This window comes from Convolutriloba macropyga, chromosome 8, assembly GCF_964194025.1.
Source record: "Convolutriloba macropyga chromosome 8, txConMacr16.3, whole genome shotgun sequence".
Taxonomy (NCBI): domain Eukaryota; kingdom Metazoa; phylum Xenacoelomorpha; order Acoela; family Convolutidae; genus Convolutriloba; species Convolutriloba macropyga.
Genome location: NC_134475.1, coordinates 3,692,762 through 3,712,113, shown reverse-complemented (window position 1 = coordinate 3,712,113; position 19,352 = coordinate 3,692,762). Strand labels below are relative to the sequence as shown.

General features: G+C 35.5%; 2 protein-coding genes across 2 annotated transcripts in view; both read right to left on the bottom strand.

Annotated features, from left to right (window-relative positions):
• Positions 1-19,352, bottom strand: part of LOC142344396 (small ribosomal subunit protein eS19S-like) — a 416,658-nt gene that overhangs the window by 284,161 nt on the left and 113,145 nt on the right. The gene's annotated exons all lie outside the window — the stretch shown is intronic.
• On the bottom strand, positions 817-15,042 carry LOC142344328 (uncharacterized). Its single transcript, XM_075395916.1, has 4 exons — positions 14,819-15,042; positions 9,473-9,623; positions 5,194-5,432; positions 817-825 (listed from the first exon to the last, which is right to left on the bottom strand). Exons 1-4 carry the CDS (start codon positions 14,849-14,851, stop codon positions 817-819), a joined length of 432 nt encoding a protein of 143 aa, XP_075252031.1. The 5' UTR covers positions 14,852-15,042.

Sequence of the window (19,352 nt, the reverse complement as noted above, 5' to 3'; positions counted from 1 at the left end):
CTTGTCTTGGCAAAGAATTTCATGAATTTCCACTATACTAATTAACATTATATTGGATTGCCAGTATCTTTCAGAGGGTATCTATGTGAATAGAAAACATAGCTGGCAGATTGCCAGAAAATAGCCGCAGTAGATTCGTAGATCGGCAGTCTAAAAACAGTAAAAAAGACAGACCAAAAAAAATTTGTCTTTTCATTGAAGGCCGATCTGTTATATTTTGATTAAAAATCTGTATAAGTTATTGCTGCCTCTATTAGCTGATCTCAAATAACCTTCATTTAGAGTGACACACGCACATTTGACCTTATCTCTTTGAATTATAGTAAATAAAAGTCAATTTCAAATTGAGGAAGTCATTTTTGAGAGTGAGGTAAGTCAAGTGTGACCAAAAATTTAATCACGCGCATGAACAAAAAAACTCGCTCCACTAAGAGCGAAAAATGACGTCACACATGCAATTCAGTTGAAATTGCATGAACGAATGAACAAAAAGTGGCTGTGACGTCATATGGTCGTAACAAAAATCATGACGACGAAATAAAAAACATAGCCGGAAGAATTCCGGAAGCGACTCGAAGCGTCAGAACTTCACATAAAAAACCGTAAATGCAGCGGAAGCAATTACTATTTGTATTAAACCATTAACTCGTTACCTCCCCAGGTCTTTTCTAAAAATTGGTGACTTAAACCACTGTCACCAAGAGAAACAAAACGCAGAAAAATTTTATATTATTGAAAATGTTTGGTAACGTTAAAAAAGTCCGAAATAATTAACATGGTCAAAATACTGATAGGCTGAAAAAGCTGACAGGTCTATCAATTGCCCTAAAATAATTCATGATTCTAATCTCAAAGATCACGAAAGCAAACGGCAGATAATAATCTTAGAAACTAAGTTGAATCTTTTCAAAAAAGAAAGCTCAAACTAAAAAATTAGATAACCACTACAATACACTTCTAATCACTAAAATTAAGACAAAAAACAACACATACTTCTTCTTTGTTGTACATATGCTAGACAATATGATTTCATACTAAATCAAAAATTAAATTGATCATAAAAAAGACAAGCAGCAGAAGAATATTTAAAGGCACAAAATCGTTTAAGTTAAAACCCAGGCCGCAAGAAATTTGCAGTAACCATTAATAAGTGGAAATTTTGGAGACGTCTTGCTAGCAGACTCTCAGTACTTCCTTATGTTGAATGAAATCAATTGCAAACCAAAGAAATAACGAATATCAAGAAAAAGCTGAAATCATTCGATTTTTAACAACTGAAAAAATTAAAATACCGAAAATAAATGTAGGTTCCAGCACAGACCTAGAATGATACTAACTATAATATGAAAAATAAGGACACAATGTAAGGAACACCGTAACAAAAAGACATTCTTGATTTTTGAAAGTTAAAAATCAAAATAAAAAATCAAGAAAAACGAATATATTTCATTGTTCAGCATTTGAGACATAAAAAAGATAACGAGCCATCCAATACAAACATCTATCCTCCTGAAGAGAACAAAAATATAGGAAAAAGCAGAATTCAAACAAACGAAACATTGAAACACTTTGCAAAAAAATGGTCAAAAAAATTTAAGACTGCATTTATGAAAAAGTTGTAACTGTTTTTCAAAAACTTAACGTCAAAAAAGGATTGAACTTTTATTGAACCGAAATTGAAGTCCCTCATGTAGCACAAAAAGACTATTTCTAGAAAGTGAAACCAAATTGGAAACCAAAAAACTGAAAAAAAATCGGAAAAAACCACCAAAATCGGATTAGCAAATGTACAATTTTATAAAACAACATTACATCTAGATAGAAAGAGGCGTTGAGTATATGAATTATCAAAAAGAAGTTGCCATATTAACTGATTTTTGTCAAAAAGACGGTTAAAAGATCCAAAAATGAAGAAATTAATAGAAAAAAAGCCAAAAATTAACTAAAAAATCAAGAAATGTGTGCCAATTTTGAACTTGAAACGCATCTTCAGGCTCTGCAAAACACTGTGGTATCAATTTCCGAGGTTGACATTCCAATAGAGCATCGAATAAAAACAAATTCCACAAAAAACCAAATTACAAGCAAAAAAATTGGGCCAATTCGACGAAAAAACGGCTAAAAACGGTTATGTATATGTGCCATTCAGTCAAAAACTACTTTCATAGTCAAAAAGTCATTCACTAAACGCGGCGCATGATCAAAAAACTTCTCTCGCTCAGCAAAAATTAGTTCACGCGGCAATTTTACTCACTTTCGCTTTTAGGTCAAAACAGCGTCTGACCGAATAGTACTTCCGGTAAAAAAAAAAAAACCTTAAGAAAACCAATACTCCTCTTCGAGTCGTAAAAAAAAACCAAGAGAAGGCCAATAATAGCCTCAGCTATCGCTGTGCGGCTATTAATAAAAAATATGACCAAAATTGGCGGGGCGTACAATGGAGATCAGCGACATTTAACCATTAAGGAAATAGAGTCTATTACGCAATAATTAAATTTCGATATCATGACTGGATCTGAAATGGATTCTAAAGGTGGCTCATCTTTGAAAAACCAATGTCTCAAATCTAATTCAACTAAAATGTTATACGCCGGACTGGTCATGAAATGACACCACTCAAATCATTTTACGCTCATTGAATCAGTTGTAAAATGTGTTGAACAAAGAATGTATCTTTAGATTATGTAGTTTTTCTCTTCATCAAGTGAGATTTATAATCATTCGGGTGCAAATATGACGAAAAATTGTCTTTTAACATTGAAAAAACACGAAACAGTTTTCACATTCGAAGTCAATTTCTGTCGTTTCTTTGGTATTGATGAAGAGAACTGGATAAAAAATTTTGAGGGAAATTTAAAAATCAGCGGCAATTATGTGGATAACTGAGGAAGCTACCCTCTAAACCGTAAAAAAAAAATTTTTGAGGACAAATAGAAAAAAAAACAGAAATGATCAAAAAGTATTCGAAAAACAGGTAGTGAATAGAATGGAACAACACAAACATACAAAACGAATCAGAAAAGAAGTTTAAGGAAAAAATTTAAAACAAAGACACAAAACATAATATGTGATGTCAGATTTTTCGACGAAATGAAATTTAAAACCTTCAATTGACTCATGAAAAGCTAGTAAATAATTGAAACATTGTGTCTAATTCTAATAATTCACCTCATTGTAGGAGTGACTGTTCAAAATTTATTATTTTCGCAGGACACTGCGAGCGTTTTTTTCGCATTATATGAAAAACTTTATCTTAATTTAGACAACTGAAAAATGCTTCTGCTTTTTCAAAACGAAGCCAATACAAACGTAAAGTTTGACAAAATCATTTTTTATGCAATAACGTGTCGCCACTGGTTGATGAGCAACATGGACACATAAAAATAAAACAAGCACATAATTCTTGCTCAGGAGTTTCAATTTAAGTACATAATTCGTGCGAATTCTTGCTCAGGAGTTTCAATTCTTTCCAAATGTTTTTTGGAACAAAGTTTTTGAGTTCTAGTGTTTATGCTTTTTGTTATGCATGCACACTTCGTTATGTTGATGTCGTTTTTTGATAATCCCTAGTTATAACTTTTTTAAATGATCAAAACTATAAAAAAAATTTTTTTTCTGATAACAATCCTTAAGAGTTTATGCTTACATGTGAAAATATCATTTCATGGCTTATGAAAAACTATGGGCAAGAATTATAATGTATTCGTCGGGCATACGACATTTCGATATCTTCAAGTTTTCTTTTGTTTTTACATAGAAGCTATGGCCAATGCAAAAACGAACTGTTTTTTGTTTAGAGTTTGCGATTTGATAAATTCAACCTGATTTGATAAAAACAGAGGTTTGATAAAAATCGTTCTCGGTCAAGTGAAAAGCAAAAACCATGAGCAAACTTTTATTAAATAATTTTACCACCTTATTAGTCTTGGCAGCACAAAACAAGAGAACTTGAGAGATCCTTGCAAGTTAATACAGGATAGAAACTGTTTTTCCCAGTTTTTGTCAAGGACTGTTAAAGAGTTATGAAAAAAATTTTGAAAAATCTGCGCAAATGTTTTTGTTTTTTTGCTAAAATTCCCCATTTTTGTCGAGAAAATTAATAGCCGGGATATAGCATATCCTGAAAATATGTTTGACGTGTTTTTTCAGTTTTGATACCCGGGTTGAGGTTTGGTGGTAAATTTTTGTAAAAAATGCGGTGAAATGCGGCAAAAAAACTAATTTTCACTGTGTATTTCATACATCCTTTTAGGGTGAATGTGGTGATTCGTGGTGAATTACTTATTTTACCGCGTTCTCAGTATTCTTACAAAAAAGATTCTTCCTTACACGGGTTTGCACCTCTGACGACCTCCTGCCTGCCTTCAACTGCTTATTCCACTCCGCCAACTCTCACGTACTTCTTTGATATTTCTTGTGAATTTAAATCAAATTGAGTAAACGTTGGAAAGCAAATGCGGGGAAACATAACCGACTAACGTCGGGCGAATTGCTCTCAAACGACCGGCGAGCGGTTGGCTTGGTCAGTAGCTAGCCACGGGGGGGGGGGGTTCACCGGGGGCTGATGGCGGCAGCACTGGGTGGGGGGGGGGCAAAAGCGCGGTGGGGGGGGGTGGAGCCAATAGTGGGGGTGGGGGGTCAACAAAGGGGGGGGGGGTGTCAACCTCTAAGAACCGCCCCTCACACCATAAGTATAAGTATAAGTCTCCAAGACAGTTTGAGCTGAAACAGACCTGAAAGGCTCTAAGAGCACATAATGCCCGCTGGGCGCTACCTGTTTATCCCGTTTTTGAGGACGAAAAGTCAAAAGCGTCAGACGAAAAATTGGTCAAGCGAAAAATCGCATAAAAAAAAGACTGACAGGACTAATATAATTGCTACAAACTTCGTTTGAGAGCAATTAATTACTTTTTTCATCGCATTCACCGTAAGCACCGCTTTTCTTACAAAAATGTACCCAAAAGCTCGACCCTGGCAACACAAAACGCGACAAAAAGTTTCGGGATTTAATCTTAGTATGTGCTTCTATAAACAAATTTTTTCATTAAGTTTATGACAATAGAAGACAAGGCTTTTTCTGTAATCTTAGCCTGAAAAATCCCGCTAAATACATTCCCACTTTTGTCGAAAAATCGAGGAAGATCTTGCATATTTTGATGGAAAAAATAGGAAGTGCGGTTTTACGGGGCTTACATTTTGGGCTGATGTCATTGGGGCGGACCTGGGTCTCCCATCCCCGTCCAGTTCACTCTCAGGTTCAGAGGCCACTTCCGATGCCATGCTCATACTCTCTCCCGCATTGCTCATCTTGGATATCTTGGGAGCCTCCCCTCCCTCAGACTGTTTCGATGTCTTCATATAGCTGTAGCCCTTTCTCACACTCGCAGTTAGCAGTCGCACGAATATGTTTACCAAGATCGCAAAGGCAAGAACTAAAAAAAGGGGAACATAACCGACTAACGAGGGGAGGCAGGCGGCAAGCTCTTAAGATTAAGAACCACCCTTCACGTCATAAAATTGTCTCCTCAAAACAGTTTTGGTGAATCGCTTGCATTGAGACTAGTGAGGCGTAAGGCTATGAGAGAGCTGTTCAGCCACTCAGTGCCCTCCGGTCCTCATCACGTTTTTGAGGACGAAAAGTTAAAAGGGTCCGATAAAAAATTGGTCGAGCGAAAAACCGCATCGAAGAAGACCACTTTATTTGCCAAGATTAACCCTAGATGATTAAATGGTCCTTTTAATGATAATTTAGGCTTTGAGCCTTCGACGAACCCAATCTTGTGCAGCGGATTTAGATTAAATAAAGTTTTAGAGCAATTGGGCTCTATATGAACATTCATGGGCCCAAAGCTCTCATTAAAAAAAACTTAGACTTTTGCCAAAATGCACCAAAAAAATCATGAAGCGACCCGACAGTGTTGCTCACAGAAAATCCATGCTCAACTCAACAATTTTAATGAAGAATCATCCTCAACTTAACATTATTCAGGAAATTATCATGCTCGACTGAACTTTGCTCATAAAAACATTTGATCTCTGAACTCTGTCTCGACTGAGCTCCTTCTCGACTGCACTCTGCTCATAAAAAGACCATACTCGTCTGAACATTGTTCATGCAAAAACCGTGCTGGACTCAACTCTGTTCATGACAAGACCACGCTCGACTAAACATTGTTCATAAAGAGATCGTGATCGACTGAACTGCGTTCTTGAAAAGACCATGCTCGACTAAATTTGTTCATAAAGAGACGGTGCTCGACTCAATTTTGCTTATGCGTTCTTGAAAAGACCATGCTGGACTCAATTCTGTTCATGACAACACCCCGCTCGACTAAACATTGTTCATAAAGAGATCGTGATCGACTGAACTGCGTTCTTGAAAAGACCATGCTCGACTAAATTTGTTCATAAAGAGTCGGTGCTCGACTCAATTTTACTCATGCGTTCTTGAAAAGACCATGCTGGACTCAATTCTGTTCATGACAACACCCCGCTCGACTAAACATTGTTCATAAAGAGATCGTGATCGACTGAACTGCGTTCTTGAAAAGACCATGCTCGACTAAATTTGTTCATAAAGAGACGGTGCTCGACTCAATTTTGCTCATGCGTTCTTGAAAAGACCATGCTGGACTTAATTCTGTTCATGACAACACCCCGCTCGACTAAACATTGCTCATAAAGAGATCGTGCTCAACTCTATTTTCTTCATGGAAAGACCCTGCTCGACTCAACTTTGCTCATAAAAAGACCGTAATCGACTCAACTGCGTTCTTGAAAAGACCATGCTGGACTCTACCCTGTTCATGAAGAAACTGTGATCGACACAATTATGTTCATGAAAAGAGCATGCTCGACTATACTTTGTTCATGAAAAGACCTGATCGACTCAACTTTGTTCAAAATAAGATCGTGCACGACTCAACTAAGTTCATGAAAAAACCGCGCTCGACTGTACCCTGTTCATGAAGTGACCGTGCTCGACTCAATTCTGTCCATGAAAAAGCCGTGCTCGACTGTTTCTTGATCATGAAAAGACCGTGCTGGTTTCAATTCTGTTCATGCAAAGACTATGCTCAAATATACTTTATTCATGAAAGACGGTGCTCTACTCAACTTTCTCCATGGAAAGACCGTGATCGACTCAACCGTTTTCATGAAAGGACCATGCTTAACCAACTTTGGTCATGAAAAGACTGCGCTTGAGTTTAATTTGTTTATTAAAAAATCATGCCTGGCTTATGTAGAGACTGTGCTCGACCTTATTCGGCTATGTAGAGAACTAAGAGCTGGACCGAATACTTGTATTCAATGATGACCACACTTTGAAAGTCTAGAAAAAGTCATTGTTTTTGAGTCAGAAGTCAGCTCTCAAAATACATATAACCAATGTTGAAACAAAAAACCAGAAAAAAATATGAAATCTCTGGCACTATAGGGGTTTCAGATGCAAAACTTTGGTATGTTTATTTTCTCAAGCCCTTTTAAATGCTGGCTCTCAAAAACAAAAATTTTTTTCTGTGTCCTCGTTTTCGTATAACGAGAAAAAGAAAACCATTTGTCTTCCAGTAAATACCGATTCACTGATCGAGCCTGAATGATCTAGATTCAGGACATTTTAAGCATCTACGAAATCAAATGTGTGAAACTCTCAAAATTTACACCCTTAATCGAAAATGAGTGCGTGGATCCTCGGACATTTTGAAATACATAGCTTCTCAGATTCTCGCCATTTCCTGTCAGTCAAAATTTTGAAATATTGGATCCGAGTTTCTAATCAAAAAAAGATCACACAAAATTATAATACATATTATACATGATAAGTAGCCCTCTTGTAAAAAAACATAAAAGATAAACATTGATGATTCAAATCCAACTCTTAACATATAAGAAGCGGCAAAGTCTGAACATTGCAAAATGATTTTCTTAAAACTTTATATCCGTTATTTAACTAAATGGTATGAATTACATTCAGAGCCCAGGCTGTTGCTGTTACTTCCAGAAGAAGAATGTCATCTTCTCGGCTAGCAGGAAACTAACAATGTCTCACGAGATTGAGCATCTAATATCCTCTTCTCGAAAAGCATCATTCAACTCAGACGGCTCTTACAAAAAGGAAGCATGGCACGTTTTTATCAGCCAAATATATTTGAAGAATTTGTAAAAACAAAATATTATATTAAAAGTTCCTGGCAATACTTTCATAAATTGAAACAACCATAAAAATCACCAAAATATATGCTCCTCAAGCAGAGAAGAGAACAAAAACTGACCTTCAAAACTGACCAAAAAGAATGCCTAACTGAACTCGAATAATCTCCATTAGATGTTTATTCACCTATGCGGATACCTGAAGCACGAAACCAATTTAGCAAAGCTATAAATTCGGTGTTTATCGACTGCTCGTTCAATAAGCTAAGCACAGGCGCTTGAAACTCTATAACGTCAAATATAGTCTGTCCCATAAAGTTGAAATAAGCGAACGTTTCAAAAGCCACAGATTACAGTTTAAAGGTCAAAGTTCAAATTTGAAACATACAGAAAAAATTGATGAATGAAAGCTTAATGGAAAACACGTTGATATTCAAATGAGCACATTGATGCTCAATTGCACGTTTTTGGCGTTTTTCGAACTTTCGCTGATTTCAACTTTATGGGACAGACTATATTTGACGTTATAGAGTTTCAAGCGCCTGTGCTTAGCTTATTGAACGAGCAGTCGATAAGCACCGAATTTATAGATTTTTTAAATTGGCTACCTGCTTCAGATATCCGCATAGGCGAATAAACATCTAATGGAGATTATGGTGAAATACATCATGCAATTAAAAATACCTTTAGTTGATAATATCCTCATTAGAAAGGTTTATACCCCAGTCGAGTTCGAATGGTTATCTTGCAAGATCTCTTTCAAAACTGATGAACTGTTTTAAAAAAAAGTGTTCAAATGATTTTAAAGAACGGGTGGGCGGTTTGAGGTGTTAGCTCGATTTCAGCGATTTTTTGTAGGAAATGCACTGATTTAGCTGCGATTATCAAAAAAATCTGCTGAATTGCAATCAAGTGGCTGGAAATTAAGAAATTCAATACACTGTTAGTCAGCTATCTTTTAATCAAAAGCTGATAACTAATATTTAATGTCTGACGGTTAAAGTGACCATATCAACATTTTTTCGCCAACCTCTAAATCGAACTCTGGCCACCAAAAATAAACCTGTTAATTTTGTTCTGATTCCAATACAAACCCCAAAAAATTTATGTGATCTACTATGTTGCGGCCCCAGTGTTTTATTTAAGACCGACTTAAAAATGTACTATATAGAACAGTACAGTTTAATAATATGATACGCGTAGGGGTGCGTAAAATGTATATGCCCTCTAAACTGGCGCGGGGGGAGGGGTATGAGAAAAGAATAGATCCAAAACAAAGTTTAGTGGTTTAGCAGAAAAGATCAAATTTTTTTGGTCTCACCAATAAGTGTGCAGGGGTCACTGAAAATAACAACAGCTTCCAACATGTATAGCCATAGAACTCCTCCCCAGACTGCGAACAGCTCCCCTGCCTCACCCGCACACTCACGCACTGACTCCCACGCATACGAGGCATACTCTCCCGCTGAATCCTGAAAATAATTGCAATTATTTGAAGTCAAATAGGAAGAATTGCAAAATTATTGGGTAATATTTTGCCTCCTCCAGTGTTCTTTGCCCCAATTTACAATGTTTGAGTTGTCTGTGAGAAAAACTGCACATCCGTGCGCCTGTGGGCGTAAAATATGTATTATTCCCACTATAAGCTGTGGGGCTGGGGGGGGGGGGGGGGGTGACGAATTGATGGAACTAGTGCATGTTGCGCAAACAAGGAGTATTTCGAATCTTTTGGGTTCATCCTAGAACTTTTTTAAACCTAGAGCTTTAAGTCTGCTAAAATCTCACTGACATAAACGGATGAATTGAGCTGAATACAAGTGTAATAAGTTTTCCTTCACAAAATAAAAGATAATTCTTTTCTATTCAAAATTGGCTTAAACGGAAAAGACAACCAGCAAAACAAAAAACATTTGCCAGAAGACTATAATAACTTATGAGATACACAATGGATGGACGCATGATTATTTTGCATCCGCGTCAAACGTTTTAAGGAGTAAAAAGAGCCTTAGGGATATCTTTTCTCGTCGTTTGACTTAACTATTGTTATAAACTCAATTGCTTTTTCATTTGCACTACCTTTCATTCATAAAACAACTTGATCCTTTATAACCCATCGAATTTTTAACCCGTCCCGGTTATGGTATATTTACGGTAATGGAGATGGCGAGGTAAGGTAGAACATACCCAATCTGACCACTAAGTGGGCGCTAGTTCTAACGGGAAAGATCCACAAAATTTTCTCCCATTTTCCCGACTTCGTCATAAAAAGGCTTTCATCGTCAGGATTTGATTCAGGAATCTGTTTATTCGTTCCAAGGCTTCGTCTTCAAAAGTTTCTGGATCTTCTATATTTCTGCCCACCCAGCTTAGTTGGTATATAATTTTTACGCCCCTACGTGCACTTCCTCTTTTAAACAGTTGGGTGCCAGCGAGGGGGAGAGAAACAAGAATTGAATGTTGCATTAAAATAATATTATTTGAATTTTGTCCTTTCAAAACCAACACATGGATATGGAACTTTAATTGCCTCTCGCAAACAAAACATAGAAAATGTAGATAATTGCAAAAATTCCGGTCAAAAATTAATTTTCGGTTAGTTTCTGGCTTTTAACAGATTTAAAAAAAACAGAATAGAAGAATTCGTTAGCATTCATTAGTAATGTATTTGGCTGCCAAAACAATATATTTGACAAAATATTTTTTACTAAAAAAATGACAGACGACAATTTGGGAGAAATTTATTGCAACTTAGTCACCTAAAGAGATAAAATCTTACTATCTTCAAATTCTGCTAATTTTTCAACTGTTAAGCCAAAGTGCTAATCAAAACGCAACAGTAAAAGAGTTCGTCAAACAATAGGCATCAACGTCTGATTCAAAAAAAATTCGAGGAAGACAAAAATATAAATTATAAAGTTTTGGTTAATATATCGATTTATTTGACATATATAGAGTTTTTCAAAATTTCTTGCTCCAAAATGCAACTTTTTTTATTTTCAAAATTTTCTAATCAATGTATATGAAAAACAGTTGCAAAGGTTTATACAATAATCGTTTAATGATTTTCTCATATGGGTTTAGCATTTCAATGACTTGCTTTATTGTAGATAAGAGCGCGAGCTTTTGTTTGAAAAAGAAGCAGTTGTTATATCTGAAAAAATATATCAAAAATATTGGGGTATGTGTTTCATTGTCTATTCTTTTGAGTATTGTTATTAGCCGAAATGATCTGGCACTTTTACTACCTTTCATTCAGTAAACAACTCAACGTTTTGTAAACCGTCGAATCGAACGTTTAACTCATCGCGATTATAAGAGGGGGAATGGGATACACGTAAAAAGCCTCATAAGCTCTAACGAGAGAGAACCGGAGAATTTTTCGCATTTTTCTGCCGTTGATTGGAAGAAAGCATTCTTCAACAGGTTCTGTGTTGATTAAAACGCTTTGTTTAAAGCGCTTAATTGTCTTGCTTCAATTTTAGTTTCAGTGATCAGAATTGAATTTTTAGACGTGGCTCTCTTAAAAAAATGACTTTTTTATATTAGCCCTTCAAAAAAGACAGCCCATTTCTGATACATTGATGGTAAATTGAGACAGGGTTATCCGTTTTATAGTTACTAAGATGAGAATATTGTTATGAGTTTTTGAATTTACAAACAGTTGAAATTTTGGGCAGTTAAGCGTTGTATAAATTTATATGTCCAATTTTTAGCCCTGGTGGGTGCAAATGGTTCAAATTGGACAATCATTTTTTTACAGGACTGTTTGCAAAAAAATTAGGTGATTTGGTTTCAAACCACCCAGATGAGTGGGCATACGGCCCCGAGGTCAATTTTTACGCTCCCATACTTAAATAGCGCTTTCTATTTAGAATCCTGCTAGATATCAAAACATTATATGTTAATTGGGGGAATAGAAAACAGGGGGACGAGGGACAGAGGAAAAAAAATAGTCCAACATTTTGATCACTGATTATGAGCCCATTTTTCAAACAAAAGGGCGTCAGAAATTTGCACTTCAATTGTAACTAGGTGTCATAGATAGCGTTTTGATTTCCAAAACAGTAAAATTATGCGAGATTTTATAAGGACTTTGATTTCGAAACTTAAAACAACTAAAGAGTGTGTTTCTCTTTATACAAATTCATTTTAGGCATATGCTTTCTTCATACTTATGTTGGGAGGAAATGGCAACATATATTTACGTTTTTTAATCTCTAGCGGTACTTTGTAGCTATTAGGGAAAAAACTCGAATTATAGTTTGTTTTTGAGAATTTCACAATAGTTCATACTTAAGATTTAAACAAGGGAAATTTCTTGAAACAATGGATACTAATTGATCTTGCATTCAAATAGTAGCATCAAAATGCCTCTAGAAGCTAAAGTTTTTGTGAATCTATTCTGTTTTGCCCCCCACCACAGCTTAATGTGCATAAATCTTTTTTGACCCCCAGGCGCACGTGCTATTTTCTTACATAAAAACGTGCTATATAACATAAAAATTGAGATTTTTTCCGTTTGTGCCCCCCAGTACGCTTTGCGCACCCAGTTACTGAGCACGTGCCATTACATAGTAAATTATTATGTAAAAATATTGCACGTGCGTCTGGGGGGGGGGCGCAAATAATATGCGCCCACTAAGCTGGGTGCACAAACGGAGATGATCCAAAATTTGTAACTGGGGTCAGAAAAAACTTTGGGTGGCAGAAACAGAATAGATCCATTTTTGCCCCGCGTTCTTGTGCCCGACGAGTAAAGCTATGCACATCAGGTTACACTACAGGTTTTGGAGGTTGGTGGCAGAGCAAATCAGCAATGAATCAGTCTAGAGACATTCTGTTTATTAGAATGTCCAGTGTTCTATTCATGTCAAAATTCACACTGCCCAGTTTTGGTTTTTGAGTAAAATTTACTGCACGAAAAAAATATGTTCAGTTCAAAGTGAACTTCCGCGTGGGTACTTTCAACATTTAATTCGCGTAGCAAGTCGTAGCCACTAAGCTAAATGGGCTTTGTGGTAATTGCCTACAAACTAGCTTATGTATAAATAGTGTGTATACTACTATAGTAACTACCAGTCATAAGCTGCAATAGTATGACGTTATTCAGACTTAATTTTGGGGTATGAGTAATTTTCAGACGGGATAAGTTTAGTCTAGGCGAACTCTTTGACCTTAACATAATAAAGAATAAATGCACATAAAGAAACTTAAAATATCCTAGAGATGCAAAGTTTCTCTGAATTTTGTTTTCATTATTGAATTTTGTTTTCATTATTGCAATGTACTAGTTCAGCGCTGAAAATCTCTGAGACCCAAGTCTGGGGACATTATATAATAGACCATAAGGACTAACCAAGCTGGGAGACACATACAACTCAAATCAATATAACTTGTTGTGCATTAGGTGATGTTGGGGGGTGGGAGGGCAGAATATACTTTCTTTCTCAGTACAACTAAGTGAAATCTAGTCTTTTTCACATCCCCGTGTTTTCAGGAACTCCTCTTACAAACTGTGTGCTGTTATATGGCACGTTATTATATGGGGTTAAAAATGGTGGCCTTTTCCGTTATAGACCCCCCAAGCTTAGTGGTCAGAAACCTATAGCCCCCAATCATAGTAATTATACCAGAATTGGGGGGCTATAATGTCGGGGGGGGGGGGGTCATGTAATGGGAAAGACCCAAAATGGGTGATTATTACGGGAGGTTAAAAGTGGGATCTATTCTGTTTCGGCCCCCAGTGTTTTTTATGACCCCAGTTACAAATTATATGTTGTTATAAAGCAAGTTACTATGTAAGAAAATAGCATGTGCGAAGGGGGGTCATAAAAGATTTATGCTCACTAAGATTGGGGAGGGGGCAAAACAGAATAGATCCTAAAAGTTTTATAAAGGTGTATAGTTACTAAGAATGGGAGGGGGGGGGGGTGCTTCAGAATAGACCCAATATAAAGTATTTTCGTCCGCAGCACAGTGGTCATGAGCGTGCTATTTTTACATATCAGTACCGTGCTATATAACAATACATAACAATACACATTGTGATCTTTTACTTTTGTGCCCCCCCAGTACGTCATGCACACCGAAATTACAGAACACGTGCCATTACATAGTACTTAATCTTAATCATTGCGTAAAAATGAAAACACTGAACGTGCTATTGGGTGGTGCAAATAATGGGTCTTTCCCATTATAGCCCCCATGAAATTATAGCCCCCATTATGTTATATTTACCATGATTGAGGCTATAGGCTATCTGACCACTAAGCTGGGGGGGGCTATAACGGGAAAGACACCAAATAATCTGCACGAGCTAAGCTGGGGCGTTACAAAGGGAAAATGTAATAGGGGAGGGTGCATAAAAACACTGTGGCCGAAACAAAACTGATCCTTTTTCCCCGAGTCGAGAAAATTTCTAAAAATTGTGTAAGAAGTGCGCTGAAATGCGCTGATTTTTCAAAAATTTTAGCGTAAAATTATGTAGAACATCTGAGCTGAAAAACGTGAAAAATCAGCGCATTTCAGTTCATTTCGGCGCATTTCAGCGTATTCAACTCATTTTTTCCATAATTCTAGCATATTCAACGCATTTACAATATAATGAGCGGAAGCGGAGCTGACACCTCGACCCGGGTCCAATTGCATAGAAGTGACCTCAACTCACCATTAAACTTGCTTCTGTTCCTCCGCCACTCATGCTGAACAGTGTCTTCTTCAGTTATGGATGTAATGTTTCAGTAACAGGCTGGGTTAGACACTACATTAATTAATTCATCTATGTTATATTGTAGTCTGGCTTCATTGATTGTCAAGAAAGTAACTCATATTCGCTGGCTTGTCTGGTGACCGAAAAGATCTCATATCCAATTATGCACGGACTTCCTTACAACGTTAAAGATGAACAATTGTAAAGACACCCGTGCTTAATTGAACGCGTTTGGATTTTGGAACTCTTGAGATGGGGGCACAGTGCAGAAATATATATATATATATATATATATATATATATATATATATATATATATATATATGTATATATATACATACATACACACACACACACATATATATATATATATATATATATATATATATATATAAAGCAACCGACTGCAATATAACCCCTCCACCCAAAAATTTAAATTAAATAAAAAATAACAAAATAACAACCCTAATGATACTACCTGCATCTTTTCCCTTTGTCCACCTGTTTATTGAGTGTATATTATTTGCGCCACCCTACGCATGTCAAGAGTCGAGAAATGAGCGGCTGTGAGCAAAAATTATGAAAGAGATGCGCTGAATGTCATAAAAATATGGAAGAAAAATGATGATTGTGTTGGAAATTTAGTTTTACGAGCTGAAAGTGCTCAATAAAAATATCTTCAGCTACTGTCAACTCATTTCTTACAAAAATGCTGCACATTTCTCATTTTATTTTTTACATCATTAAAAATTTTGACATGTTTCTCAATTCTGACATGTTTTCAGCACTTTAACAAAAAAACTAGAGCATTCGGCACATTTCAAAAATGCAAAACTTTTAAGCATTTTTTGCTCACTATTGCTTGTAACATAGTCAGCATATGCGCTCAATCTTTTTTCTGCAATTTTGAATGGTCACTAATCAATAAAAAAACTGCGTTGTTAATTTTAAAAATTGGTAATTCACATTTTTGAAATTGAGAACGACTGAAACCCTTGGATAATGGCTAATAGGACAAAGATAATTACACGTAAACTACATGGTATCAATCACTCGAAGACTTGACAAAATTGTTTAGTCTTGCTCCTATTCTGCTTTTGTATGTACAAGAACAAAAAAAATCATTTTAAAATTCTGAGTTCAAAAAGAGCTGACTTATAATAAGAGTTTGCTCGACCCATGAAAGATCTTGCTCGGAGGGCGTTAGCAGCAGCAAAAAATAATTTGTTGTTCAAAAATCTTATATAACTATCTGTTTATTGTGTTGAATTTTGCTGAAATTTTGTAATAAATGATTTGAATTTTTTAGAAAATTAACTAATAATTATGAAAAATTTATACGCTGAACATTTTTTCTTTCAGTGGCTGTTAGCACGTTCACTTAATTTTCAGTAAAATTATGGGTGGTGAGCAAAAATGACGGGTCAAAACAGAATTGATTTAGTTTATGTGGTTGGTAACTCTGCATTTCCTGAATTAATACCACGGAAATTTTGGATCCCGAGCTTTCTTTGGAGAAAATAGAAACGGTCCTGAGAGCAGTTTTTCAGTTGTTTTTGTTTTTTTTTCTTTTTTTCAATGCAATTTCTTGCGTTAAATGTAATTATACTTCCAGTTAGTTTTATTGTCAAATGGAAAAAGAATTAAACAGCAGCACAGCACGCACTCAACATCATCTGCGATAGGTTAAAAATTTTTTGGTATATCGGCAAACCTAATGTAAAAGCAAGCAAATTTTAGAAATAAATAACGTGTTAGTGGGCCTGACTCTCATACGCAGTAATTGTTGTTGTGTCTTGTTTTAATAATATTTTGTGGGCTGAATCAAGTGACATCAGTTAAAACCTAAAAAATTTTTGAAAACTTTGCTGGTATTTCAACGGTATTTTAAGCTAAACTGCTACGATGTGAATTTGTTTAGACTTGCTCTGGTGTTGCTTTTATATGTACAAGAACAAATTAATCATTTTAAAAATTCAGAGTTTGCAAAAGAGATGACCTATTATACGAATTTGCTCGACTCATGAAAAGATCTTGTTAAGCGGGCGCTGACAGCAGCAGAAAGAATAATTTTTTGCCCAAAAATCTTATAAAATTATCTGTCTTTTGAGTTCAAGTTTACTCAAATTATGTAAGATTTGATTTGATATGTCAGAAAATTAACTAATAATTTTGATGAATTTATACGCTGAACTTTTTTTTATTTCAGCGGATGTCAGCGCATTCATTTAATTTTCAGTAAAAATCTGGGGAATGAGCGTTAAAGAAACGATTAGCCAAATCAGAGTTGATTTAGTTTATGTGGTTGGTAACTCTGCATTTCGTGAATTGAAACTCCGGAGATGTTGGAGATCGAGCTTGCATTGGAGCAAAAAAACATAAACAGTCCTGAAGGCAGATTTTCGTTGTTGTTTTTTATCTTCGTTTATTTTCAATGCAATTACTAGCGTTAAGTATAATTAGACTTCTAATCAGAGTTTCAGTCAAATAAAAAAGAATAAAACAGCTACACAGCACGCACTCAACAACAACTGCGGTAGACTAAGGTTTTTTCGGTGAATCAGCAAACCTAAAGTAAAAGAAAACAATATTTACTAGTAAATAACGTGCTACTGTGCCCGTTTCTTCATATTCTCATGAGCAGTAAAATGTTGTTGTGTCTGGCTTTAATATTTTTTTGTGGGCAGTATCAGGTGGCATCAGTTAAAAGTTTTAAAAAAATTGAAATCTTTGCTGGTTTTTCCACGGTATTTTAAACTGGACAGCAAGAATGCATTCATCTTTAGTCTTCATCCGGTGCTGCGATTGTATGTGCAATAACAAACCAAAACTCATTTAAATTTCCCAGTTTGCAAAAGAGTTGACTTATAAAAAGAGTTTGCTCGTCCCATGAAATGATCTAGCTTTGGCGCTGGCAGAAGCAAAAAATATAATTGGTTGCTCAAAAATCTTTTATAATTATCTGTTTATTGTGTTTAATTGCGCTGAAATTATGTAATAAATTTTTCGAATTTTCAGAAATTTAACTAATAATTACGAAAAATTTATACGTTAAACATTTTTTGTTTCAGCGGCTGTCACCGCATTCACTTAATTTTCAGTAAAACTATAGGCCGTGAGCATTTAAAAAAAGATGTGTCAAAACAGATTTGATTTAGTTTATGTGGTTGTTAACGCTGCATGTCCTGATTTAAATATTCGGAAATTTCGGAGCCTGAGCTTGCCTTGGAGAAAACAGAAACGGTCCTGAGGGCAGTTTTTCAGTCGTTGTTGTTTTTTTCCTTTTTTTCAAAGCAATGACTTGCTTTAAGTGTAATTAGACTTCCAGTTAGAGTTATAGTCAAAAAGAAAAAGAATAAAACAGTAACACAGCACGCACTCAACAACAACTGCGGTAGGTTAAAATTTTTTGGTATATCGGCAAAACTAAAGCAAAAGAAAGCAAATTTTAGCAGTAAATAACGTGTTATTGTGCCTGGTTCTTCAATTTCTCATGAGCAGTAAATTGAGTTTGTGTGTTTTGACTTGATAATATTTTGTGGACAGAATCAACTGGCATCTGTTGAAATCTAAATAAAACAAATTCATTGGCGCAAAAAAACATGGGACTTCTCGCTAATGACACACTAAAACAATTCAACTATAATAAGTGCAGAAGGCAAATCTCAAAAATGATTTTCATGCTCTGAAGACATTTTTTCTATTAAAAACCAAAACCATTAGGAATCAACTGAAATCATTGGAAAGGCTCATTTGTTCCCCTTGGGGTTTACTGGAGGCAGAAGTTGCAACTCATTCGTTTACATTGCTCGAGGAAGCGCTTGAGACCTGTCAGTGTACAGATTTTTTCATACAACTATAAAATGAAGAAAAACAAAATAAGCAAAGCTTTTTTAAAAAAAAACAAATAATTTAACAAGAAAACCGTGTTGCAACCGCTAAAATTGTAATCAATAGACCCAAGAACTTAATAGAGTTCAGTTACGCATTGTTTTAAAGCCAAAAAGACCTGCCATTAGTGTGATCTTGAGACCAGAACCAAAAAACAAAAATGAGCAGATATCCAAAAATCCAACTTTTTAAAATTGAAAATGCGTAGTATCAAAGCCAGCAACAAACCATTAGCGGCAAAAAATGAAAAATGAAACCTACAAAAATATCCTAAGTCAGCTGGCTAGAAATACGATGCGGCTTGTCTATACAGATGCTAGCTACAAATATTGGCAGAAGTAAGATTGAAAGTGCCAAATTTCAAAAGTCTTATTTTGAGACAATTTTTTTGAAAATCCTAAAAAGTTGGTTAAGAAAAATTGGTAAAGAAAACTTTAGATAAATTTTTTGAGAGCGTTGTCGCAGCCGTCAAAATCCAGATAAAATTAGCAAAAAATATGGTCAGTTTTGCGTTCTTCAAATTACAACGGAACTTGTAATTAATGTGATAGTTTTTAGAATAATCAAAAAAGACCTCAAAATGGGCAAACCTGTAAGAATA

Excerpts from the sequence above, each read along its gene's own strand:
- LOC142344328 (XM_075395916.1), bottom strand. The coding sequence starts at position 14,851 with ATGAGTGGCGGAGGAACAGAAGCAAGTTTAATG. Across the intron at positions 9,624-14,818 it reads GAACAGAAGCAAGTTTAATG|GATTCAGCGGGAGAGTATGC; the intron begins GTGAGTTGAGGT and ends AATTATTTTCAG. Across the intron at positions 5,433-9,472 it reads TGACCCCTGCACACTTATTG|TTCTTGCCTTTGCGATCTTG; the intron begins GTGAGACCAAAA and ends CCCTTTTTTTAG.